Source organism: Dipodomys ordii, unplaced genomic scaffold (assembly GCF_000151885.1).
Source record: "Dipodomys ordii isolate 6190 unplaced genomic scaffold, Dord_2.0 Scaffold32, whole genome shotgun sequence".
Lineage (NCBI taxonomy): Eukaryota > Metazoa > Chordata > Mammalia > Rodentia > Heteromyidae > Dipodomys > Dipodomys ordii.
In genome coordinates this window covers 16,441,879-16,468,591 of record NW_012267248.1, presented here as the reverse complement: position 1 = coordinate 16,468,591, position 26,713 = coordinate 16,441,879, and the positions used below count along the sequence as shown (strand labels likewise).

Below are 26,713 nucleotides of genomic sequence, written 5' to 3'. Positions count from 1 at the left end.
CAACAGCAATGACATATAAATTACTTCTTTAAACTATCAAAAGGCACTCATTATTATGGCAAGACAACTTGAAGAATATAGAAAACAAGTTACAAAAAACCTTAACTATAGGACTTTAAAACTTCTCTCAAGCAAACTCTGATCTAAATCAATTAAAAATACTTCCCATCAAACCAACTGCATTTGCAGGTAAGAATACAATACAGCCATTAAATGAATTCATTACCAAATCAATGCCTTGTTCATATCACCTAGAGTTAAAAATAACATGTACTCTTCCTATGGCAAAGGTAGAAGTAAGTAACCTTGCTGCCCAAAGTGATAGGCAAAGGTCCAAGTAAGTAATTTTGCTGCCCAAAGTGATAATCTTAGAATGCCTACTTAATCCAACCACAGCAGAACACTCAACACACAAATTTGAAAATGGTGATAATAACCAATGCAAATGTAGGAAACGAAGTCATTAAAGATAAAATTTCTTGGTCAGTCCACACAGCCAGCTGTTGGTTGGCTGGTTCTGAGAATGGTGCAGCATAGACTTTTGCCTAGCCTTTAATGGTTAGCCATTACAGAGTCAGTTTCTGTTTTAATTAAGCTGTAGACCTTATATAGTCTAAGCTTTTAGGACTGTAATTGAATTTTCCATATGCCTGGTTCCTTTTACAAAAATTACTGGAGCTAAAAACCTATTAAGTTGGCCATTTCTCAAAGTCAAGATATTTTATGAGTATAAACTTACTTCTTCTGCATTCCCAGATTCTTGTGGCTGCCATGTTTCCAGCTGTCTCTCCATCTCCTGTCTTAGTTCATTGACATCTTTCAAAAAGGGCTATTAAGAAAAAGGCATAGGTAAGAAGTTGCCCAAGTTGGAATCACCCAACTTTTATCATTGGCTACCTTCCTCCCATTGCAAGAAACTCAAAACTTAAGCATTTTTAATGGTGCAATGAGATGGTGGAAAATGATTCCTCTAATAGGTTAGCTTGAGGTGATAGTTGAGATTCAGTTAAAGGGCCCCATAGGGCTCTTCCTAAATATAGGCATTACAGTGAGGATTCTTTATTATTTAACCACTATAAATTGTCCTGAAGACTCCTTACAAAAATATAGTAAAGGTTAGGATGCGAGACTCAAAGCCTGAGGAACAGAGTCACCAACATGGATGTCTGGGCACTGGGATTAACTATTAACTACTGGATTAACTATTGAAGAATCCTGTCTTACAAGGAATATTCTTACAAGTTTTGATAAGGAAGGACAGGATATGATTTAAGGCAACTTAAAATTAAAAAATGAATCAGTTATGAAAGCAGTAATTTGTGAGTTTTAGTACTTGGAAAATTGTATCCACGAGGTACTGATGGAGTGTGTGAATGGTTGAATCTCGGCTTCTCTCTGGTTTCTCGTCTGTTTCCTTGTGGGATCTGTCTGTCCTGGGGTCCTCATCTGTTTTAATGGTTTGGGTCTCAAGCTCCATCTCCTCAAAGCCTATTTTTGAATAAGGACATAATTTTATTTATTGTCACATTTGCTTACATCTGAACATTCATTACTGCCCATTACTCCTGAACAGTGAATCAAACCTCATTCATCTCAGCACATTTCCACAGGTTGATTCCATGTGTTCTTGCTCCTCTAACAGTAATTACTAATTCTTGCTAATTTATCCCCCTATCACCCTCACATTGAAGGTAGCTGTTTGGGTAAGAGTAGTAGGGAAGACCAATTTATCTTCACACTGCACTAATATGCTAGTGTACAGCTCAGTGGCTGTCAGGAGCCCTTGACAAGCTTGCATAAGGCCCCGAGTTTAATTTCTAGTACTGAAAAACCAGCAAAATAAATCTAGTGTTTCATCTTATGGATGAGGAAAGTGATGAGAAAACACCACCTTTCATGGAATGACAAGAGAGGCAAGCTTGAATTTGATTCTAGACACAAAGCTTTTTGTCTCCCATTCAAAAAATAACAAGACAGTTGTCCACATTCTTGAAAGGACAAGAAGAGCCGCTGAATATGACTGGTTCTTGTTAATTTGCTACATGTATTCCCTAGATAAAATAAATAAACTGCCTGGGGCTGGGAAGGTAGCTCAGTGGTGTAGAGTGCTTGTCTGGCATGCATGAGGCCCTGGGTTTGATTCCTCAGCACCACATAAGCAGAAAATGCCAGAAGTGGTGCTGTGGCTCAAGTGGTAGAGTGCTAGCCTTGAGCCAAAAGAAAACTGAGAGATAGTGAGTGGCCAACCCGAGTTCAAGCCCCATGACCAGCAAAAAACCAAAAACCAAACAAACAAAATGCCCAATGGTGTGTATGTGTGTGTTGATGTGCGTACTTGTTCCCCCAGCTACTCCGGAGGTGAGATTGTGGTTGGAGGCCAACCTAGACAAAACTTTAGAAAATAAAGCAAAATAGGGGCTAGGATTATGTCTCAAGTGCTAGACTATCTGTGAAGCCTTGAGCTCAATCCCTAATACCACTAAACAGATAAACTGCCTGGTGATGGAAAAATCTGTTGCATTTTCTTCTATTTCTTTTGCTATTTCATTAGTTATGCTTCAGTGTAATTGAAAACATTTCTGTAGTAACCAAGAATATACCCTTTCATCATAACTAAAGGAAACGTATTACTTTGTTTTTCCTATATACTTGAAAAGACCACTCCTACATCCTCTGCCCCAACAATAAGCAGTGAAATGATTATGCAAATTACTCATCTAAGCTATGGGTAGGACATGAAAATGATCAGATTATAGTCCAAGAGAACTAACTTCTCTTAAGTTACAGGGCTTAGGAAGGGTATAGTCACTAGCAGTACTCACTGGAGGCCGCCCTGGTCCCTGATTTGACTTCATCTGGCTTCAGCTGCTCTTTGTCTTCTGTTCTGAGCTCTTCCTCCTGCTCAATGTCCATGGGGCCGTCCTCTGTTTCCTCTTCTTTATTGAAGTCTTTTGCAGTCTGTTGCTGCTCCTTGCTGGCCACATCTGTCAACAGTGCACACAATGTAATATGTGGGCTACAGTTTCCCTCACTTCTAGGTTTGAAAATTATTCTAATGCTAGCTGTCCCTGACAGAACAGGTTTGGACACTTTGTTGGACCTAAGATCTCTTGCTGACCACCCACTGGTACTGTTTTACTTCTTACAGATATTATGAGGACACAGTGTAATTACATATGAAACTATGAAAATATTTATTGCTTAGGCCAGACAATGAACAATAACAGTCTGGACACATAACTCAGAACACACCTAATAGACCTTATCCTCTTATTACTACAGAGCATAAGAAAGAATACAGGAAGAATCTCACTGAGCATTGTAATCTTTTTTTTTTTGTCGGCAATGGGGCTTGAATTCTGGGCTTGGGCGCTGTCCTTCAGCTCTTCAGCTCAAGGCTAGCACTCTACCACTTGAGCTACAGTGCCACTGGTTGTTTATTGGAAAGTCTTATGGACTTTCTTGCCCAGGCTGTCTTTGAATTGTGATCCTCAGACATTAGCCTTCTGAGTAGCTAGGATTACAGGTATGAGCCACCGGTGCCTGGCTAGCATTGTAATCTTTGAAAAACTGAGTGAGCTTACCTCTTTATAAGATGTTATGGCTCACACAATTACTTAAGGATTTCCATGACCATACAGTAAAGGCTCCTAAGTGTCTCTGACACAAAACTAATGTTCTTTTTTTCTTTTAAGTGGGATCAGGGCTACTGGACAGAATAGCTAGGCTCTCCTGGGTTGAGACTTCATTCAGAAGTGTTCTTCTGACAAGACTATGCCTTGGTCATGACAGAGAGACATTTTCTGTCCACCATATACAAGTCATTCACAGTTGGATATTCACAAGGAGCCATAGTAGAGGCCTAGACCCATTAGGAGCTGAGAGAGACACTGCCCAAGGAGTGGGAAGAACTGGCCCATACTGCTGTAAGTAGCTGGAATGAACAATCAACTTTCTCCATTTCTGTTCAAATAAATAAGAAGAGGCATAGAAAAAGTTACCTACCACTTGAACCATACTCATAGGTAGCTATTATCAACACTAGTTTTCATATTAGGAATGAAAGTGTATGTCACCAGAAAGCCAGGTGCAGAGACTCATACTTCTAGTCGTAGCCATAAGGGAGATGAAGATCAGGAGGTCAGTCCACTATTAAAAAAATAATAAGCTGAGCACCAGTAGTTCACGCCCATAAGCTTAGCTACTCAAGAGGCTAGGATCTGAGGATCACAGTTCAAAGCCAGCCTGGGCAGAAAAGTCTGTGAGACTCTTATCTCCAATTAACCCTCAGAAAACTAAGTGGTGCTGTGGCTCGAAGTGGTGGAGTGCTGGTCTTGAACAATACAGCTCAGGGACAGCACGCAGGTCCTGAATTCAAGCCCACGACCAATTCCAAAAGATAAAAAATGCCTATCTTCTGTATAGGGATTTATTTCACATTCATAGCTCCTGCTGTGACCTATTTGAAGGAGACTATAAAGGAGTATACAGTAGTAAGATATTCTGAAAGTTGGATAATTGAGGTTCAAAGCCAGTTGAGGCAGAAGAATCTAAGACTCTAAGCAAAAAATGGTGCCAGAAGTATGCAGCAGCAAGATAAAGTTGAGGTCCCTGAGTTCCAGTAAATGGGGATAGAGGAGGAAAGAAACCTTGAGATTAGCACTAGGCTTGGATGTGGCCAGCTGTTTGTATAGTTATTAATAGAGTTCTTATACTAAAACTAGAAACTGAGCACTTTTTTTTTTTTTTTTGGTGGGTTGTGAGGCCTGAACTCTGAGCCTGGGCACTGTCCTTCAGCAGTTCAGCTCAAGGACAGCACTCTACCACTTGAGCACCACTTCCGGCTTTTTCTGCTCATGTGGTGTTGAGGAATTGAACATAGGGCTTGCTTCATGCATGTAAGACAAGCACTCAACCACTGAGCCACCTTCCTAGCCTTCTGAGCACTTACTTATACTTGGCTATGAATAGCAAAAACCAATGATATTTTGCTGTTAGAAGTATTCCTAATTTAGCCGGGCACTGGTGGCTCACGCCTGTAATCCTAGCTACTCAGGAGGCTGAGATCTGAGGATCGTGGTTCAAAGCCAGCTCGGGCAGGAGAGACCGTGAGACTCCTATCTCCAATACACCACCAGAAAACCGGAAGTGGCGCTGTAGCTCAAGGGGTAGAGCGCTCGCCTTGAGCTGAAGAGCTGAGGGACAGCGCCCAGGCCCAGAGTTCAAGCCCCACCACTGACAAAAAAAAAAAGAAGTATTCCTAATTTATTTATTACTGAGAAATGAGCTCTACTACAGAGCTATAATAACAAAAACAGCACAATACAGACCTGAAGAAAAACAAAACAAATTAGAAGACCCAGAAATAAAACCATATATTTATAGTCATCTGATATTTGATGATAAGGGAGTCGAAGATATATAGTGAAACAAAGATAGCCTCTTCAATAATTGGTGTTGGAAAAACTGGACATTCATATGCAGAAAACTGAATGTGGATTTGTGTTTGTCATCATGCACTAATATCAACTCAATGTGGACTGAAGATCTCAATGTCAGGAGGCAGTAGGAGAAACACTAGAACTATAGGCATAGACAAAAGCTTTGAAGAGTCCCAGGGGCCTAGCAGATAGGAGAAACTTGACAACTAGGATTACCTCAAAATAAGAAGTTTCTGTATAGTAAAGGACATAGTTACTAAACTAGAAAGACAGCCAACAGACTGGGAGATCTTTACCAGCAGTGCATCTGAGAAAGGCCTAGTATGTATATTTTGGAATATACAAGGAGCCCGATAAAGTTATCACTTCCAAAGCTAATAAACCAATCAAATGGGCAAAGGCACTAAAGAGAGACTTCTCAGAAGAAGAGGTTAGAATGGTAAAGAAGAAACACATGAGGAAGTGTTCACCATCCCTGGCTATAAAGAAAATACAAAAAAATAACTGAGATTCCATCTTACCCCAGTTAAATTGGCCAACATCATGAATTCAAACAACAAGTGTTGGCAGGGATGTGGGGAAAAAGGAACCTTACAATGTTAGTGAGAATGTAAACTAATACCATCACTCTGGAAGTTCCTCAAAAAATGAATGTAAGATCTTTCCTATAACCCAGCCATACTACTCCTGGGCATCTACTCAGAACATCACAGGACAAGATACCATCAAGACACTTGCACATCAAGACACTGCACTATTAACAACTGTCAAGGTATAGAAACAGACTAGATGCCCTACAATAGATGAGTGGATCCAAAAAATGTGGTACCTATACACAATGGGAGGGCCATTAGAAAGAATATGCCATTTGCAGGGAAATGGATGGACCTAGAATGAATCATGTTAAGTGAGGTAAGCCAAGTTCAGAAAGACAAGCATACATGTTTTCTCTCGTATGTGGCAGCTACATCTAAGATAATACCCCCCATGATAAATTATACAGGAGTCTTGGCATCCATACATAGTTGAGACTAAAGGAGGATATTCTTAGGGTGCAAACACAAAAGCACAATGCCTATATGCCTCTGATCATATAAAATAGTTTTCATCAAAATGAACTCCAAGAAATGGGCAAAAAATGATGCTAAAAAAATGCTATAAAAGTCAGTTTCTCTTCCTTCTAATGTACCCAAGAGGCCACAGTCACATTCTACAAACTCAAAACACTCTTAGCAAAAGGAGAAGCTTTCTGTCATCATACCATAGGTCTGTGCATCGAATGTGTTGCTGCCTTGTTTAATGTGCTCAAATGCATCTGCATCTTCCACTTGGGCCTCAGACTCAGCTGACTTCTGTTCACACTGACTTTCCGTGTCCATAGTCCTCAATCTCTTATGTACATGCTCATTGTGATCACCCATGGAGCGTTCATTGTCAGCCTGTCCAGGCTTCCTTTTAAAACTCTGCAAAATAATAGGAGATTCATAAGAGCTGTATCTGTAATAACAAGACTCAAAATCACCATTATATTCATCAACAGCTAGGGATAGCCATGTAAAATAAAATTCAAAGACTGGCCACTGGTGGCTCAAACCTGTAATCCTGGCTACTCAGGAGGCTGAGATCTGTGGATTGTGATTTAAAGCCAGCCCGGGCAGGAAAGTCTGTGAGTCTCTTATCTCTGATTAACCACCAAAACACTAGAAGTGGAGCTATGGCTCAAAGTGTTAAGAGTCTTGAGTCAAAGAGCTCAGGGACAGTGTGCAGGCCCGAGTTCTAGTTCCATAACTGACAGAAGAATAAAGTTCAATGCGATTATTTAAAAAATGGGGCTTCATGGGCTAGGAATGTGGCTTAATGGTAGAGTGCTTGCCTAGCATGCATCAAGTCCTGGATTCCTCAGTACCATATAAACAGAAAAAGCCAGAAGTGATGCTGTGGCTCAAGGGGTAGAGTGCTGGCCTTGAGCAAAAGAAGCTTAGGAATAGTGCCCAGGCCCTGAGTTCAAGCCCCAGGCCTGTCAAAAACAACAAAAACCAAAATAAAAAACAGAGCTTCTATACATACTTGTGTAAAATAGCTGATACCTAAAACAGTGCCAAATATGTTAAATACAAAGATGCTACCCTGATAAAACTGGAAAGGGTCCTGTCAGTAGATTGGGAACAGTGCAGCAGGTAGGTATATGGGGGAAAAGCACATGGCTATGGACGGAGACAAGAGTAACATTGGAGGGTGCTGCTGGATAGCAGCACATAGGACCTAGTTGTTAGCTTCCATAGCAGAAATGGACATAGGAAAGAAACCCCAGGGTTTTCCCAGTACAGACTCTACAGTTTTGATCTGCTCACCAAGGCTGCCATTATGCCTGGGCAAACAGCCAAAGCTAGATGTGTGACCTTTTTTTTTGTTTTTTGGTAATGTTCCTGGGGCTTGAACTCAGGGCCTGGGTGCTACTGACCTTGAGCTTTTGTGCTCAAGGTTAGTGCTATACCAGCTGAACCACAACTTGACTTGGGGCTTTTTGGTGGTTAAATAGGGATAAGAGTCTCATCATCCTCAGATCTTAGCTTACTGAGTAGCTAGGGTTAAAGGTATAAGCTACAGTTGCCCAGGTGTTTTGCTTTCTTTAATCACAAACAAACCTTTCATAAATCTTATGACACTTTTTACAGATAGAAACCTGTGTAATTGGGAAGGGATGGGAAGGGTAAACAAAGGAGGAGGCTGCAATGCTTGGTAAGAAATGTACGCATTATCCTGCCCATGCAATTGTAACCCCTCTGTATAGTATTTTCATCACAAAAAAAAAATAAAAAAAAAAAAAAAAAAAAAAAAAAAAAAAAAGAAACCTGTGTATTTTTCTTGGTGTGTCTCTGGGAGGCCAAACGGGCAAAGAAATTAGATTCATGGCCTTCTGCTTGGTTAGCATCCGCAGTTCCAGTCCCATGTTCCTAAGAAGAGACATAAGAAGAATAAGATAGATGAAGCTATTACAAGCACTGGTGGTTGTCCTGTATTATTAAATACGTCCTCTATCAAGCTCTGCTTATTCTAAAACTTACTCTGATTAAGGCCTGGCCAGTGTGCAGAAACAGGAACATGAAGACCTAGAAGCTACCTACCTTTGCAAGGTAGTTGTGGACCTAATTTTCTTACTGTAAAAGCAGGACAGACCTCTATTAGGCTCTTTCCTCAACCAGCATTTCACTGTTGCGGTTGTCATTTAACTCATCAAGGCTTTCCTCAAATATAATGTACAGAAAATAGCATTTTATCATCTACTTCTATAGAGCTATTAAAAGGACTTGCTGGAATATTGAAAATGTTTAGCACTTAATGGATCCTCTATGAATGACAGTGGTAGGATACAAGAACCACAAACAAACTCAAAGAGGCTGAGGAATACGTCATCTGGTGTCCGATGCTCTCTCCACAGCAGTGACAATGTCCTGAATTGTAGTCATAGCTGAACACATCACCACCAGGTAAAGGAATGACAATGTTATTTTTAAATGAACATGTATAGAACGTAGTAGAGTAAGGACAAGTAAGATGCTAATAGAGATATACTGTTGCATGAAGTCTAAATTCATCCTTTCCTTCCTTGAAAGCTTTTTGAGAAATAATCTGATTCTCCCATCAAGTATGACCATTTTAGTAACTTTTTCTTGTAAAGCATATAATTTAAATGCAATCTACAGACAACAGTCTGAGAGGCATATAAAAATAGGCATACATTTTCTCCAAGAATGGTTAATAATGTCAACAACAAAAACCAGTAACAAAACCCACATATATACCAACTACTGCTAGAGAATGACTTCAGACAAGGAGAGGCAGCTGGCCAAGCAGCAAGGATCCATCACCTCTTTCCCTTGTTCCTTCTCAGGCGCAGCCCCTGCTAGCTCCACAGCCTGTGTACTCTGCACATTCTCCACACCAGTCTGCCCGCAGGAGGCATGTTCCTTCCTTTCTGTGGTCTCTGGCATCTGCTCCTCTGTATCAGACTTTTCCCCTTCTTCCTGCAAAAACCAAACAGCATTAAATGCTTTAGGGATGGACTCACAGAGCACGGACTGCTTAGAAAAGGTTTTCAAACAGACAAATAAAACCCCTACTTATGGAGAAATGTTCTCTGGTTTTACCAAATAAAGCATTTCTTTGTTATTGTTACCCCAGACCAAAGAAAAGCCAGACATCACAGTACCTGGGGTTGGAGACCTTGGTCAACAGTGCTGCTATCATTTTCTCCACCTTCCTCAGTGGCTGCTTTGTCTTCTTCCTCCAAAGACGGTTGCTGCTGCTCTGAGTTTTCTTCACCAGCATCTTGGTCTTCAGCCCCTGTGTCCATCTCTTCCTCCTCTTTGACCTTGTCATCTTCAGCGGGGCCTTCCTCAGACTCTTGTGGACCTTCACCTTCATTCTGCTCAGCCTCAGTCACTTCTTTCATTTCCTCAGCTTCATGGCTTGTTTCTTCGGTATCCACTGCTTTTTCTTTGATCTCCAAAGGGTTCTCTTCTGGGTAGGTAAAACAAAAAGACAGCACTCAGAACTTGAAACATGCTGTTAGCTAGGTGTGGTAGTTGGCTTTAAAAAAAAAAAAGAGTTGGCTTTTTTCCCCAGCTTGGGGAAAAAAGTTCAAAAGACCCCTTTAACCAATAACTGGGTGCAGTGGCATGCAGCTGTATAGGAAGCTAAGACCAAGAGCATAGTGCTTTCAGACTAGCCAGACAAGTTTGAAAGACTACATCTCAATGGAAGAAAGTAGGCATGGTGGTGTGCATCTGTCATCCCACCTATGGATGAGGAGGATGATGGCAGAGGTGTGTTCCTAGGCAGAAAGTGAGACCTTATCTCAAAATATCTAGTCCAAAAAGGGCCTGGAGGAGTGGTTACGCAGTAGCATTTAAAGAGGTCTTAATAAGTTCAAACCTCAGTCCAACCACTCCCTCCCTAAAAAACCAACAAAAATAAACCGATAGAAGACACCCAGAAAGTATTTTAATTTTATTCTCTAATCTACAGATTGGCAAAGTAGATCCCAGTGGACAAATCTAGCCTTCCTCTCCTTTCTACAATTAGTTTGAAAGCTTATAGCCACATATATTCTATGTTTCCTCACACAATGTACGCAGAGTATGACTGCTTTTACACTGTAACAGCACTCTGGAGATTTTCATCTTAATTTTATGCTTACTTAGTTTTTCTTGTCAGGATTGAAGGCAAATTTCAAAATTAGATTTTACAATTTGCTACTTTTGTCTCCATATCTCTCAAATGTACATACATATTTAAAAGTAGCTTTTCGCTGGGTGCTGATGGCTCATGCCTGTAATCTTAGCTACTCAGGAGGCAGAGACCTGAGGTTTTTGGTTCAAAGCCAGTCAGCTTAGGAAAGTCCATGAGGATCTTATCTCCAATGTGTTAGCTTTCAGCAGAAGACTCAGGGATAGTGCCCAGGTCTCGAGTTCAAGCTCTATGACCGACAAAAATAAGTAATACATACATACATAAAGGCAGCTTTTCTAAGTGCACAAGTCAGAATGAGGCAAACATATATCTTCCTGTCTCATTGGCCAGTGTGACTGGGACCCTCCACTGTGTGTCCTATGCATCTGATTTTCTTGTGGCTATTTAATCTCCTATTCCATTTCATACTTCAAAATAATCATACAACACCAAATAACTGAAGGCATCGTTTCCTGAAAAAAGCTATAACTGGGCTGGTAAGGCTTCAGTGTATCAAGACTGTATTACAAGATGGTCATGGCTTTGAAGAGACAGCTGTTTGCACTGAGGCAACATTAGCTTATAGCAATACAATGACAGGATGAGAAGTGACAACTTCAGAGAGATTTATTGGCTATAAGCTGTTCATCTACTCATATGAGAAACACTTTGAGGGAAAAGAAAACTGTTTTCTCAAACTGGTATTAAGTTAACCCAACAGTACTTATGACTCGGCCATGATACTAAGCTGCTCTCTGGGGGAAAAAAATCAATTACTGCTCATTGACAATGAATTCCAATTGGATTCTTTGGGCTTCTCAAAGATGTACCTTCTCCTTCCTCATTGTCTGTATCCTCGCCACCATCTTTGTCTTCACTGTCAAGGTTCAAGTCGTCTGGAAGGTTCAAGGGCTCAGGTTCTGGTAACTTCTCCTGATTGCCATGATAAGGGTCCACCTCATTCTCATCATATTCTCTCTGAGACAATAAGAGAGTAGGGAGAAAAAGAACTTATTACTGTAAAGGATAGAGGTATGTCTCAAGTGGTAAGAGTGTCTTAACAAGCATGAAAATTGTTTTGTTTGTATATGTTTGTGTATGTGAGAGAGAGAGAGAGAGACAGACAGACAGAGACAGACAGACAGCTCTCATTATGAAGCTCAGGCCGGCTCTAAACTTGTAATTTTCTTAGAAGGCCTTAAGCTTTAAGTCTGAGGATCACAGGCATGGGCAACAATGACAGATTCTATTATACATTCGTTTATGAAGTCAAGGGAAAGTGATCAATAATTAGGAAAAAAGAATTCATAAGGCATTCCAAGGATTTTGAAGTACAGAGTTCTTGGTGTCAAGGCTGAGCAAAGCAGTTTCCAATCCTCATTACCTCATCTATTTGTTCATTAATTTTGTCTTGGTCTTGTGCATCACCATCAGATTCTGCTTCTTCTTCTTCTTCTCCTTTTTTATCTTGGTGGTGCTTATCTTTGTTCAAATTCCTAGCATCTAAGTTGTCATCTTTAGCAACAAGTTCAGAACCTTCCTAAATGTCAAAAAGAGAAACACAAAATTGTCATTTTCTTTCTCATCAACTGTTCTTCAAGGGTTAACCTTCCCAATGTAGTCTTCGGATGTCTCCAGCCAACAGGGCACAGACCTGACCTGAAGACACCAAGTCCAGAGTGGTCCAGGTCAGTCCAGATAACAGCAAGAATAGTACCTATGAATCTAATTAGATGCACAGATCCCTGTAACTAATGTGACACACTCAGACCTGGAAATTTAGAGCTGGAGAAATTCAGCAGCTAACGCACAGAAGGTTTGTGCTTCTGCAGTGAAGTCTTAGGGCAGCACGCTCTTTCCTCTCTGAATGCAATCAATGAGATGAGAGAAAAAACAGAAAAAGAGATGGAAAAAATAAGAAAAACAAAGAAAAGGATGAATGGCAAATGACAGATGGTGGTGGAAAGACCATCTGTTCTAAAATTGGCCTAGGGACTTTGGGATGGCAGGAGTCTCATTTACCTCATCCATTCCTGGTCCTGTTTCTTCAGTTTTACTGTCTTCTTCCTCCTCTTCCTCCTCCTCGTCATCACCCCAAAGCCTCTCATCTAGTTTGTCAGCTTCCTCACCATTGAGATCACCCATCTGTTTATCCAGGTCTCCGCCCTCACTATCTGATTTCTGATCATCCTCTTCTGAAACAGAAGGCACTGAGCTTAGTTGGCAGATCTCCACACTGTTCTAGTCCAGTGTGTAAGAGAGGTTTAGACCCACTTCTTGGCAAGGGTCCTGTGTGTGATTTAAAGCCTGTTTCAATAGAACTCTATGAGCAGATGCAAACAGTTTTGCAAAATGTTAGAAATGAAGCATGTACGGTACGAGTAAATAGTAAGAAATGTGGAAGAATTGCTGTCCGGAGAGCTTATTCAGCTGCTGAGGGAATATTCTTTATGGAACTCAGCAACCTCACTAGACTTTACTTTCAATTAATATGTAAGAAACAATAGATCTGATTAGTTGATTACCAGGTATCCTCCCATTTCCAACGAACTACACTTATCTAATATCTACAATCAGGTCTACATCAATTATTCAGATATTGCTTACTTTTATCTTTGCTCAACATTTCCTTTATCCAGTTATATCTTTGTGCTTATCCTCTATTTTAAGGTCAGCAATCATATAAGATCTTTCTTTAAGTAAGATAATATATATCAAGTTAAGCTTTAGATAGGCATTTAGGGCAATGAACAGTGCTACAAAATATGACAGATGAAGATGAGGCAAGAAAGCATATTCTCAAAAAAATTTTAAGGAGTATGTCCATAAAGTGTTAAATAATAATAAAAAAGATTAGAGAACTGTACATTGTCTCTGTATATGTCGACATGCAATAAATGGAAATACATCAAAATTTGGACAGTGCCCAGGCCCAGAGTTCAGGTCCCACTGACCAAAAAAAAAAAAAAAGCAACTAGGAAAAAAAGTAATTAAAACTAAAAAGAAGCCCCAAACTACCAAGAAAATGTGTTTCCAGTTTAGAGCCAAGCTCTGTTGAAGACCACCTCTTGCTAGGCACTGGTAATTTACATTGTAATCCTAGGTACTCAGGAGGCTGAGATCTGAAGATCATGGTTCAAAGCCAGCTTGGACAGAAAAATCTGTGACTCTTACCTCCAGAAAACCAGAAGTGAGGCTGTGGCTCAAAGTGGTAGAGCCCTAGCCATCAGCAAAAAAGCTCAGGGACAGTACCCAGACCCTGAATTCAAGTCCTACACCAAACTGGGAGAAAAAAAAGGTCATCTCTGTTTCAGACTTCCAGTGTCTTGGTTCACTCAAAGAAGCATCTCTAGAACAGACTGCCTTACAGGAGTAGGTGGGCCACACAGCTAGTTATGTAGAATAACCAACTTGTTGCAAAGATTATAACAGGCTTCTTACTCAGAACCTGTTATTTCTTGGATTCAGAAAAAAAACAAGGGCTGGGAAGGTGGCTCAGTGGTAGAGTGCTTGCCTTGCATGCATGAGGCCCTGGGTTCGATTCCTCAGCACCACATAAGCAAAAAGAAAAAAGCTGGAAGTGGTGCTGTGGCTCAAGTGGTAGAATGCTAGCTGAAGAGCTGGGGGACAGCACCCAGCCCCCACAACCGATAAAAAAAAAATCACCTCCTGATGTTACATTACTTATCTGTCCATTGTCTGTGGTTATTTCTCCTTCTGTGGTGGTAAGGGCTGGAGTGACAGAGAAGGACAGACAGCATCATGCAGGATGGCTACTCTAGCACCCACGTCCAGAGTTCAGGCCCCATGACTGGACCCAAAAAAGAAAAAAAATCTCCTTTTGAGAAACAAGAATGAAATGATGGATAATCTCAAACCTTGTTCTTCCAGCTCTCCATCATGCATTTGACCATCAAAGTCTTCTGACATCTCAATGGCATTATCTTCTCCCTTAATATCAGACTTTGAATAAGAATCTTCTTTTTCCTTTTCTTTACCCTTCTGAAATGTATCCTCTACCTGTATCAAGAGTATTATAGGAAGTAAATAAATATGGTAGCCTTAATAATGTTATTTTAATTCTAATATATAAATGCCAAGATAAATGATGCCAAAGTATTTCTAGGGAGAGGAAAATGGACAGAGGTAGTCATGTGCAAAATTTTTTGTAAAAAGTTTTATATTTTTTTCCTTTATTGCTTTTTTATCTTGGAGTATAGAATTCAGTTTAGGTTTTCTTCACAGGAATTGTAAAAAATGATTTCAAAAATTTATTCCTTTGGACAGTATTGAGTTTTGAACTTGGGAAATTGCTAGTTTTCCTTCCTCTTTTTTTTTTTTTTTTGCCAGTTCTGGGGTTTGAACTCAGGGCGTGGGCACTCTCCCTGAGCATTTTTTGCTCAAGGCTAGCACTCTACCACTTGAGCCACAGCACTTCCTCCAGCTTTTTCTGTTTATGTGGTACTGAGGAATTGAACCCAGGGCTTCATTCATGCTAGACAAGCACTCTACTACTAAGCCATATTCCTAAGCCTCCTTTTAGTTATTATTTGGTAGGCTCTTGCAGCAGTTTTGCTCTGGGCCAGCCTCAAACCACAATTCTCCAGTTGGGGTGAAAACATATGCCATCACACCTGACACCTTTTGAATAGTGAGCTTCCTGATTTCTGCCTGAGTAACTAGGATAACAGGCATAGGCAACTATGTAGTAATAACTAAATAAATAAATAAATATACATATATATATACACACACATGCATACATATATTCCAATTTTAGAGCTATTTAAAAAGAATGTATTTTTGCAAGAGTAGAAAAATAAATTTTCTCTCTTCCTCCCCTCTTGTACTGGTGTCTAAAAATCAGGATTTTGTTTTTTGTAGGCAAGTACTCTATCACTTTAGCCACACCCCTAGTCCCTTTAGCTTTACCCTTTCCCCCCCACAAATAGGGTTTTATCTTTATATTTGGGTTGTCCTGGACCTCAATCTCCTGTATATGCTGCCTGCATAGCTGAAGTCGGTGCATGTGAATCTCCTTTTGTTGGTAGAAATGGGGTTTCACAAACTGTTTCCCCAGATTTGCTTTAAAAAAATACAATCCTGATCTCCACTTCCCAAGTAGCTAGGATTACAGGGATGAGCCACCATGCCTGGCTCATCTTGTAGCTTTTGTCAGTTAAGTATATACTAACACATACTAAAGTGATCCTGTGCTTTATAAACTATTATTTATTCTTTTCACTTAAAAAAATACCTTGGGTATTTTAATTGTTACAAGCAAATTAATCTCATTCTGTTCAATTTTAGTACTGCCTTGCAAGGATGGTATCATCATAATTTACATAATTCCCTTCTCATGAATCTGTTCCTCTCCCATTCTCACCTTTATAAAGAATACCATAATGAACATCCTTGTACAAGTACAAATATGTACCCTCACATACCTATTTGTCTTTAACTCTTACTAGAATTTTGTAGGAAAAGATAGAATTTGTGGGCCAAAGATTTATCAAATATTGTCAGATTATCTGGTAGCTTTTTATCTCACTTAATGTTTGCTTAGATCATATTTTCATTAGATATGCATTTCTATTGTTTCTACTTCAAATTCTTTTCACTTAGTATATGCTAATTCAATCTGAGAAATACAGAAAAAAAAAACTCAGCTACACTCATATAAACGCAGCTAAGGAATTAGTTTGGTTTGCTATTTTATTTATTTTGTTGATCACAGGGCTTGAACTCAGGGCCTGAGTGCTGTCCCTGAGCTTTTTTGCTTAAGGCTAGGGTTCTACCACTTTTCAGCTACAGCTCTACTTCCAGTTTTTTGAGTGGTTAATTGGAGACAGGAGTTTTATGGTTGACTTTTCTGCCTGGGCTGGCTTCAAACTGTGATCCTCAGATCTCAGCCTCCTGAGTACCTAGGTTTACAGGCATGAGCCACCAGCACACAGCTTGCTCTTTTAATAGCTGTAATCCGACATTAAATATAAATTCATGACCTGATTTAGAAATAGTGATAAAAAATTATCTTTTTAAAAAATTTTTTAATTAATTTACTTATTTTTTATTTGTGAACATACTGTACAGAGGGGTTACAGTTACATGGGCAGGATAATGCGTACATTTCTTACCAAGCATTGCAGCTTCCTCCTTTGGTTTACCCTTCACATCCCTTCCCAGCCTCCCCCCTTCCCAGCCTCCCCCCCAATCCCAACCCTTCTCCTCCCTCCCCTTCCCCCCCCGAAAAAATTATCTTTTATTTCCAAGCCACAATTAGTTAATCTAACTAATGAATAACAGTATATTCAGACACATACATCATCCGAAATAAGATAGACATTTTAAAAAGCATTCTAACAGGAATCAAAGCCCATGGCATTTTACAAGTATTCATAACACTAATCCAAAAAAAGATGTATGTAGATTTAGGAATTTCAACACATCCTAAATTTTATGAATAGCAAACATGACATTATTTAATATAATTATTACTTATAATAGCCAATCTTTTTATTCTTGAATGTACTACTAATTATATTATCCTATGTAAAAATTACCAGCAAATAACTCTCCTTTTATTAACAAATTGGAAAACTATTTCCTCCCAAATTCTAATTGATGGTTGAGTTGCAAAGGTCCTTCCTGTGGCTTTTAGGACTTAAAAACCACTAGCCTAGTAAAAGCCACTGGGTATAACTTAGTGAAAAGGAGTCACTGCCCTTCATTTCTATATACCTATTTTATGCAAGTGAAAACATACCTGTTCTTCATTTTCTATTTTATCACTCACATCCTTCATGCCCTCGCCTTCTCCAATTCCACCTCCTTCATAGTCATGGAACTCTGTGGCTCCCTCTCCTGCTGAGTTTTCCATAAGTTCTTTGGGCAAGCAAAATCCCTTGGGAAAAAACATGGAACAAATAGTTAAAACACAAAAGCAATTCAAAAGGCATTTATGGCATGTAGTGAAGGTGAGTCTGGGGAGGAATCAAAGAAATGTTCTTTTTCAAGCGCAGTGTGCTGGAGTACAGAAGAGCTTGGTGCTAAAAGTTATTCAGTTTCACAGATAACATCAGATTTAACATAGAAAAATTTAACTTTGTAGAGGCCTCTAGTTAGAGGAACAAGTGAGCTAGGACAGAACAAGTCTAGAGAGGAAACAGACAGCAATATTCATGATAGTTAACCAAACTATTTTCATGTCAGAAAATAGTTGAAGCCAGCCTAGCAGAAAAGTCTGTGAGACTCTCGTCTCTAATTAGCAGCAAAAAGTCAGAAATGGAGTATGGTTCAAATGGTTAGAGGACCAGCCTTGAGCAAAAATTCGAATCAAAATCACGAGGTACAGAGAAGAAGCCACGTACAGGTATCAAAAACAAAAACAAAAAGAGGTCTTGATTAAAAAAAAATCGTAACTCTAAGAAAATATAAGCTATTAGGATATCTGTCAATCTCAGGACAAAAATGTACTTAAAAAAAATAAGCTGTTAGCTGGGAATATAGCTTAGTGGTAGGGTGCTTGCCTAGCATGCATGAAGCCCTGGGTTCGATTCCTCAGTACCATATAAACAGAAAAAGCAGGAAGTGGCACTGTGGCTCAAGTGGTAGAGTGCTAGCCTTGAGAAAACAAATTGAGGGATGGTGCCTAGGCCCTGAGTTCAAGTCCCAGGACTGGCAAAACAAACAAACAAACATGAGATTCTTATCTGCAATTAACCAGCAAAAAAGTACAAGTGGTATAGTAGTTTAAGTGCTACAGTGCTAGCCTTAAGCAAAAGAGCTCAGGGACAGTGCTCAGGTCCTGAGTTCAAGTCCCAGGAACAGCACACAGACTCAAAACCAATGTTACATGGAAACATAAATCTATTAACTGTGTCTAACCTACTTTGCAGTTTCTTCAGCATTACTGACAAGTGCTACAAATATAATTGGATGTTATAATTGGAAATACATTTTGATTAACGTATGTCATTTTCCCCTATTTTAAAAGATACTCAAGTATAAGCACATGACTCAGAGGAGTTTCAGGTACCTTTCTCAAGGTACAAAATTGCCTTTCTCATGGTACAGTAGAACATTTTTCAAGGTATAATAACTGCAACTGGCGGGCTGGGAAGGTGGCTCAGTGGTAGAGCGCTTGCCTTGCATGCCTGGGGCCCTGGTTTCGATTCCTCAGCACCATATAAGCAAAAAGAAAAAGGCCAGAAGTGGCTCTGTGGCTCAAGTGGTAGAGTGCTGGCCTTGAGCTGAAGAGCTGAGGGACAGCGCCCAGGCCCAGAGTTCAGGCCCCACAACGGGACCCAAAAAGGAAAAAAAAAAAAGATACATATATATCCTCTAGTTTAATTCCAGAATTTCAGAGTACAAGTGGAGACTGAACCTATAACATTGAATCTAGCACTTGTTTAGGAAAGAATGCTTTCAGCCCTCTGTTGGTTTTGAGGTGGGTCTTTTTTTTGGGGGGTGGGGTGGGGAGAAGGGTCCGGTTGTGGGGCCTGAACTCTGGGCCTGGGTGCTGTCCCTCAGCTCTTTAGCTCAAGGCTAGGGCTCTACCACTTGAGCCACAGCGCCACTTCCGGCTTTTTTCTTTTTGCTTATGTGGTGCTGAGGAATCGAACCCAGGGCCTCAGGCATGCAAGGCAAGCACTCTACCACTGAGCCACCTTCCCAGCCCTGTGAGGTAGGTCTTAATAACTTTGCTCATCTGGAACTCACATCTTGTCTCTACCTCCAAAAAAAGGTGAAATTGAGGAATACACCATCATGACTGGCTTCAACAAAATTTGAGTGTTTAAAAGAAGTTTAGACTACTTCAGTTTATAAATTCTTTCTTTAGTGACTCTCATCTGTTCTGTGTTCATAAACAAAAATCTAAGAATACTGAGAAACAAAGCAAAAATTTATATAGTCATTTGAAAGTGGTTCTCACAAAAATGTCAGCAGGCAGATCTCAAATGACAAGTTTACAAATGAGGAAGCTGAGGGAGGCTTGGAGAAGGTAAGTGATGAACTCAAGAGTCCAGACACTGGATACTCCATGACGGATTTTCCACTTTGGCTGCCTCTCAGCGGTACAGTCTTGGTCCTTTTAACAGTGCTGAATACATGCATGAATGAAAAACAACTCCCTTATTAATACCACAAGTTGCCTTATTGTTTCCGTCCTAAATTTAAGTCATTTTAAGAAAACAGGCTTAAGGATTAATCCTTAAGTCTAGTGAAAGAATTACCTGAAGTCTTCAAATTGGGGACTGAGAGGAAAGACTATATTAATAAAGAGTAGACCCTTCAGATAGCTGTGGAGATAAGGGAATTAAACAATAAGGGGTTTTATACCTTAATGGAAATAGGCTTATATAGCAAATAGTGCTAGATAAAGTCCTAAAAGCCACAGGAAGAGAAAATGGCCTCCTGCTACTTGTGATGATTCCAAATAAAAGTCCATCAAAACCACCACAAAAGGAAAACAGTTTATCCAGTTTACCATGTGAACAGTTCTTACCTTTTGGGTGATCTCTGCAAAGACCTGGGTAAGGACAGAGAGCAGCTTTGCAGTGCTTCGGTGAGTTGCCAAAGATATGGTCAGGAAGAAGAGGACAAGGTCTGAGAAGCTGCACAGCATGGGCACCAGACGCACTAGCAAGTGGCAGGATTGACTGAAGAACTGGGGGTGAGAAAAAGTATATGTTTATTCACTCTGATGATGTTAGGTCTCCTTGTGGTAATCAAAGTATCTTAAAACTACATAGAGGCTATGCTAGCACAACTTCATATTTATGTTCATGGATGACTTCTATAATGGTAAGTCTCAGGTGTTTTAACACTCCATCAACTGTCACAAAAGTGCACTTTAAAGCACATTAATTAAACATTGTCCTACAAAGTATGTTTCTTCTCTGTACTCATTATACTACAGTTCTTACTCTATCTCACTAGCAGCAGATACTGAGAATGCCTAATTGGAACGTGGAAGAATCCAAAAATAGCATATCCACATAACTGTAATACTTAATGGGCAAACATTACATTATCAAAGGTTATTAGTGATGTTTACACTTATAGATGAAGCCAATTTTTTTTTAGGGATTTGGGTACTGGGCACCTTAAGGTGAAGCCAACTCTGTCTTTACTTAGCCTACCCTGAAGGAACAAAAAGTCTGCAAATAACAGCTGATTACCATATGCTTTGATGTGGTGCCATCCTCACTGTAGGATTTCAGCCTTTCCAGCAGCTCAGAGATAGCAGATATTATTTTCTGCACATGCAGAGTGCTCACATCAGCCCAGAAGTCATCCTCTAAGAGTTTTGTTAGATGTCCTGGTTGTAGTCTCTCGAAGTTTGCTCCCTCTTTCATTCACAGTCAATAATGACAAGTAAGATTCAGAAAGGAGACAAAAAACACACCTTTCATCTATATTCACACAGCCATCTATTACTACATCTACCTATAACTAGTTAGCCACACAAATCATTAAGAAAAATCAAGTAAACTGTAAAAGTAATTTTTGTCTCATTTCAGGCATACCATCATCATCTACTAGTCCTTTTTGGTCAGTGCTTTCCTCTGCTTTTTTACTTTTTCTTTCTTTTAAGTTCTGGATAGCACACAGGATTGCCCGGATAGCAGTTTCCATTTGCTCTGAAAAATCTTCAACGAAGCTTTCATCCAACATTTGGTTTCCTAGGAAGTAGTAAGATATAAAACAAACAAAACTAATCACCTTCTCTCGTACTTCTGAAAAACCATAAACTATTGGGGCTGGGCAGGTGGCTCAGTGGTAGAGCGCTTGCCTTGCATGCCTGAGGCCCTAGGTTCGATTGGTAGAGCACTAGCCTTGAGCTGAAGAGCTGAGGGACAGCGCCCAGGCCCAGAGTTCAAGTCCCACGACTGGACCCCCCCCCCCAAAAAAAAAGAATGTAACCAGCCAGATACAAGGATTTTGAAGAAATGAAAACAACAAAAAGTTGAAAGCTATGAATTCTAATCATTCTTCATGCCTTAAAACCCCAGATAGGTTCTAGATGTGTAAATCATAAGTCATCTCTCTGCTGAGATTTTATTTCTTTACTAAACATTCCTTACCTCCTTGGTTGCCTGAAACAAGCAGATAGGTTTTCCAAGTGGTGAAGTCATCTATAGCTTTATTGATTTCTCCTCTAACATATTTCAGGCTTTCAAATAATGCCATTTGTGGGTTTGTTTTCTCAACCTCAATCCCTGGAAGAATGAACAGGGATTCTAGGACTTGCAAATGAGATGAAACTTGGGACAGGCAATTCAGCCCCGAAGAGCAAATTTCAAAGTCTTTCCTGCAATAGAAATACCATAATGTTAAATTTATGGAGTTATACTAATATATACTCCCAATCCTCACATAATTACAATGTATACAGGGCAAAACTCATCTTATGTCAACAGTTTATAGACATATATATTACAATGCACCATGCAAGTTCATTAATGTCAGAGATCTGAATCAGAATTCTTTTCCTAATTTTATTCATGATTGTTTGCTGCTCAAGTATCCAAGCACAGAAGACAGTAAAAGACTGACATACTCACCAAGAATGAAACAGAGTCTCACAGGACTGCTGCCTAATTTTGTCAACCTCAGTTTTCACTGTTTTAATGGTTTTCAGCATCTCTGTTAACCTTGCAACAGACTGTTGCCAAAGCTGGTCGTGTTTCTGCATCCGGCAACCAGAGGGCAGCTGACTTCCAGGTACTGGGGATGGGCATTTCAGGTCAGAAAGAATTAGGTCTGGTACTGATCTGGCTAGTGGTCCCTTGTCCAGTTCTTCTCCCTCCAGAAGGGCAGAAGGCTGACCCTGCACAGGACCATCACCATGGTCTGTAGTCAGCCCTGAACTTGGACAGCACTGGAGAAACAAGGAAAGCTGCTCCAGCAGGATCTGGCTCTGCATGGATAGATGCTGGAGCCGTTCTGTCCACTGCTGCACACCATCCTGAGGTGGGAAGGCCACAGGATAGACCAGGGGTCCTGTCAGCCTGCTGTGAATCTCCCCCATACAGCTGAGGAGGTTCCTGTGTAGAGAAACCCATGGAGAAAACACAATGGCATCTTCAACCAAGTCATAAAATTGTTTTTGACAGTATGAGTGAATGCTTATGAATAAACCTGAGCTTTCACGTGTAATTAAGAAAGGGTTAGGCTCGTATTCCAAATGGAAGATGGTTGGCCAGCCATGGATTTAATCATTGGATTTAAACCTTGGATTTAATCATTTAGACCCTCTCCATCACAATGTACAAAAATGAGAACTCTCCCACTTACAAACTAGGTACCAGATAAAACTCATGACCTATTACCTGACCCCTTGAATCCTCTACCAACCAACACAATCACACTTCTGCAATGATTTTTAACTATTATTACTTAGAAAATACATTTTACTTTACTAAATGAACCCCATGAATAGAGCACAACATAGGTGAAGCTAAAGTATTTGTAAATATTATTTCCCAGACGAGAACCAACTTAACAAGTAACAGTCCTTCTAACTGTCCTCTTAATTTCTACTTCCACTGAGGAACACTATGTATAGCTTAACAAACTGTCATGTGGAATTCCCAAGAGACCAAGTAAAAGAAAATTCTAATCTTGTGCCCAGATACCAGAATCCCCCAATACAACCCTATTAGCTCACAAGGACTTTGGGCAAACTTGAATATTCCAGATCTAGGTGTAGTTCACCCACAATTTCTCTGTGCTTTGCCCAGAACTTATTCCCAGGACTCATTCTCACAAAACCATGGCCACAGTATAGGGGATGACGGGAGGAGAGCCAAATGGCAGAGCCAAGAAAAACCCACTTGCCTATGGGCTTTAGATCCATTTCACAAGCTAGTAAGAGCAGATCTTACTAGCTAAGCTGACTTGGGAGTTCTTTCGTAATTTATGCTATAAATCCATTAGTTAGCTGATACCTGAGGATGATCCACTGCTCAGTCAGAGTGGTCAGGGAGCGGCGTTGTCGGATGACTATCTTCATCAAATGTGCTGAGAACCCTTTACACCTCTCAATGTTGCCCAAGCCCATCTCCTGACACAGTGAGAAGGAAAGCATGCTGAAAGTGTAGTTGGCAAACACCACTCAGAGGCTCCACTAGAAAGCTATTTCATGGAACATTCTCAGACTATTTACTTATATAAGCAGCAGATGTGCTGTTTATATGCTTACAGGCAAGGCATTCATGTTTGTGAGCAGTATTTCTCAGATTATGTCACTGGTATTCCAACAACAAGGACTAGGTTAACTACCAATGCTAGATAAAAGTAATTAGGCACAGTGGTACCCACTAGACACTATGTTGAAAGTGAACTATACAACTTCCGGGTGGGGGCACATGAGGGAAGGGGTAACGTTGTCCAAAAAGAAATGTACTCTTTATCTCATATAACTGTTATTCCTCTGAACAGTAACAATAAAAAAAACAAAAAAACAAAACAGCAATTATGGTAGCATTCTCAATGAGAAATCTTTCTTCTTTAATTGTTCTTATACTATTGATCATATTTATAAATGCATGTATAAAATTTATTATAAGATGCTTTATGATATAGTATAAAATTATATTGGATAATTCTAAGTTTAATGATATTCTGCAAAAAGCTCAGTCATATCCACTAACCAGCTATTACTTGGTAATTAGAAAATGGAGCTTTCTTTGGCTCCACAGTTCTCATGCTGTGGCATTCTACCTTAGCAGGAGTTGCTAGGGCTGCATTAAGCCTGGCATGTCGTGCAAGAGATCGATAAAAATACTTCTGGCATCCATCCCATGAAGATGATATTTCAGTAAGAAGCCTGTAAAGAGAATCAATATTTTTATTAAAACCACACTCTACCACCATAGACCCTGAAGATTCAGAGACTTTAGAACTGGCAATAGTTGATACAGATTTATTTCTGCATGGATGCATTCATGCAACCAAGTATACATTAGACCTTAATACAATGAATGTATTGTATATTTAGCACCTGAATTATCATAGTAAAATAACTACAATATGTTTTCCTCCCTAAAGTCTTTGTAGTTGTCTTGTGAATGGAAGTTAGAGTCCTAAATTCAGACACAGGAGTGAAGCAGGTAATACTAATGATTAAGGATAGACAAAATTATACATGGTAGTGACAGATGACCTCAAGTGAGGGAAACCTCAGGGGATTAAGAGGACTAGAGAACAATGTCCTGTCAGAAGTCACTAACTGGTGACTAATGAGAATGTAAGCACATCTGGCTGCTGTAAAACCTCCTCCTTTCGTGACTGTGTGTTGAATCCAAAGTTCAAGGCCAAAAATGTTTGAACAAAATTTACAAACTGGCTAAAAAACATGTACAATAACTTTTGTATATATAGCAACATAGAAGAAGAAGCTCTGTCCCAAAAGCTTACAGGCTCTAAAGTTTAGATTATTTTAGAACTTAGAGATAGTAGAGGCAGTAAAAATGTGACCATCCTCTCATATTTCTATCTGTACATTCAAATCAAGTGAGTACACCTCAGGAAATTCAAAGAACCAGAAATGAGGTAACAGCTCAGTGATAATGTACATGCACAAGGCCCTGATTAAATCCTCAGCACACACTCAAACTTACCCATCTATTCACTCACTCACTCATTCACCCACCCACCCACACATCCCTGGAAAGGTGAATATAAGAAAAGAGAAACCAAGAAAAAAATGAACACTTACTAGATGTTTAGCAGGTGCTAGGTGCGAGGCATTTTTATAAAGGTATCATTTTTAATCTTTGTAACAACTCTGCCCAAGACAAATGATTGCTCTCCTCATTTTTGCAAATGAAGACAAACACTTAAATGATGTGTTCTAGTTGTAATTAAAACATGAACAAACCAACCAACCTAGTAGCATCAGCCTCTGGAGTGTTGCTGACTAGAGACAATGCGCTCTGAAGATCTAACGGGTGAAGATAAAGCATCTCTTGAGGACTTTTTGAACGAGCCCAAGCAAGACCTTTACGATATGACAAACCTAGGAAACATACAGCATTCGTTTAAGCAAAGAAACTCAGGTAGAGAGAATATGCCCTCACTGTCCCTGCTACTCGAAATCCTCTGAAGAGCATCACCCAGAAACTTGTCTGAATTGCAAGTAACTGGGTATGGTGATATAAACTTGTCATCCCAGCTTTTGAGAGTGATGCAGGCAGATCAAAAGAAAAAGGCCAGGTGGGCTATACAGCAATAAATAAATACATACTCAGTCCCAATCTGCTCAACATAGAGACAGGATAAGCAAATGCATTTCAACAAGATTCCTGGAGTAGGGGCTTAGTTTTTCTTTTAAATTTATTTGTAAAGATGCTGTGCAGAGGGGTTACAGTTGCATTAGTAAGGTAATGAGTACATTTCTTGTTAAACATTGTTAGCCCCTCCTTTTTTTCCTACTATCCCCTCTTCCCAGCCCACTAAAGTTGTAAAGATCATTTCCAACATAGTGTCTTGTGAGTATGATTATTGCAATGGGTCATCCTGTGTCCTTGTTTCAGCATTTTGCTATTTCTCTTCCCCTCCCCAAATTAGACAAATGTATATACTAGATGCAGGATACTAAAATCAAATACAGTGATAAGAGGGGATATACCATAGGGGGAAGAACACACACACACACACAAAAAAACAAAACAAAAACAATCACATAGTACAATAAAAACAACAACAAAGAAAAACCTCTTGTGTCTGTATCTTGGGGTTCATTTCGCTTAGCATCATCTTATAGGTTCATATGTATATAGCTTTTGAGATTTTCTGCTTATCTGGTAAGATTATCCTAGATGTACACTAGTTATTGCAAATAAGGGAAACCATATAGGGACCTATATTTCTTTGGGTCTGCCTTACTTCACTTAATATGATTTTTTCCCAAGTATTTCCATTTCCTAACAAATGGGGTGGTGTCGTTCTTTCTGATGGAAGCACAGGATTGCATTGTGCACATTCACACACACACACACACACACACACACACACACACACACACACAC

At 39.8% G+C, this 26,713-nt stretch overlaps 1 protein-coding gene across 1 annotated transcript in view; it reads right to left on the bottom strand.

Moving 5' to 3' along the window:
• Positions 1-26,713, bottom strand: part of Mdn1 (MDN1, midasin homolog (yeast)) — a 161,743-nt gene that overhangs the window by 6,184 nt on the left and 128,846 nt on the right. Inside the window, 20 exon segments of the mRNA XM_013016634.1 lie at positions 740-829; positions 1,334-1,488; positions 2,823-2,984; positions 6,703-6,904; positions 8,294-8,395; positions 9,311-9,470; positions 9,650-9,962; positions 11,504-11,651; positions 12,058-12,213; positions 12,696-12,868; positions 14,552-14,693; positions 17,440-17,577; positions 20,182-20,343; positions 20,858-21,027; positions 21,206-21,361; positions 21,764-21,990; positions 22,244-22,726; positions 23,630-23,745; positions 24,405-24,510; positions 25,572-25,701. Of these exon segments, the coding sequence (XP_012872088.1) occupies positions 740-829; positions 1,334-1,488; positions 2,823-2,984; positions 6,703-6,904; positions 8,294-8,395; positions 9,311-9,470; positions 9,650-9,962; positions 11,504-11,651; positions 12,058-12,213; positions 12,696-12,868; positions 14,552-14,693; positions 17,440-17,577; positions 20,182-20,343; positions 20,858-21,027; positions 21,206-21,361; positions 21,764-21,990; positions 22,244-22,726; positions 23,630-23,745; positions 24,405-24,510; positions 25,572-25,701 (3,491 nt within the window).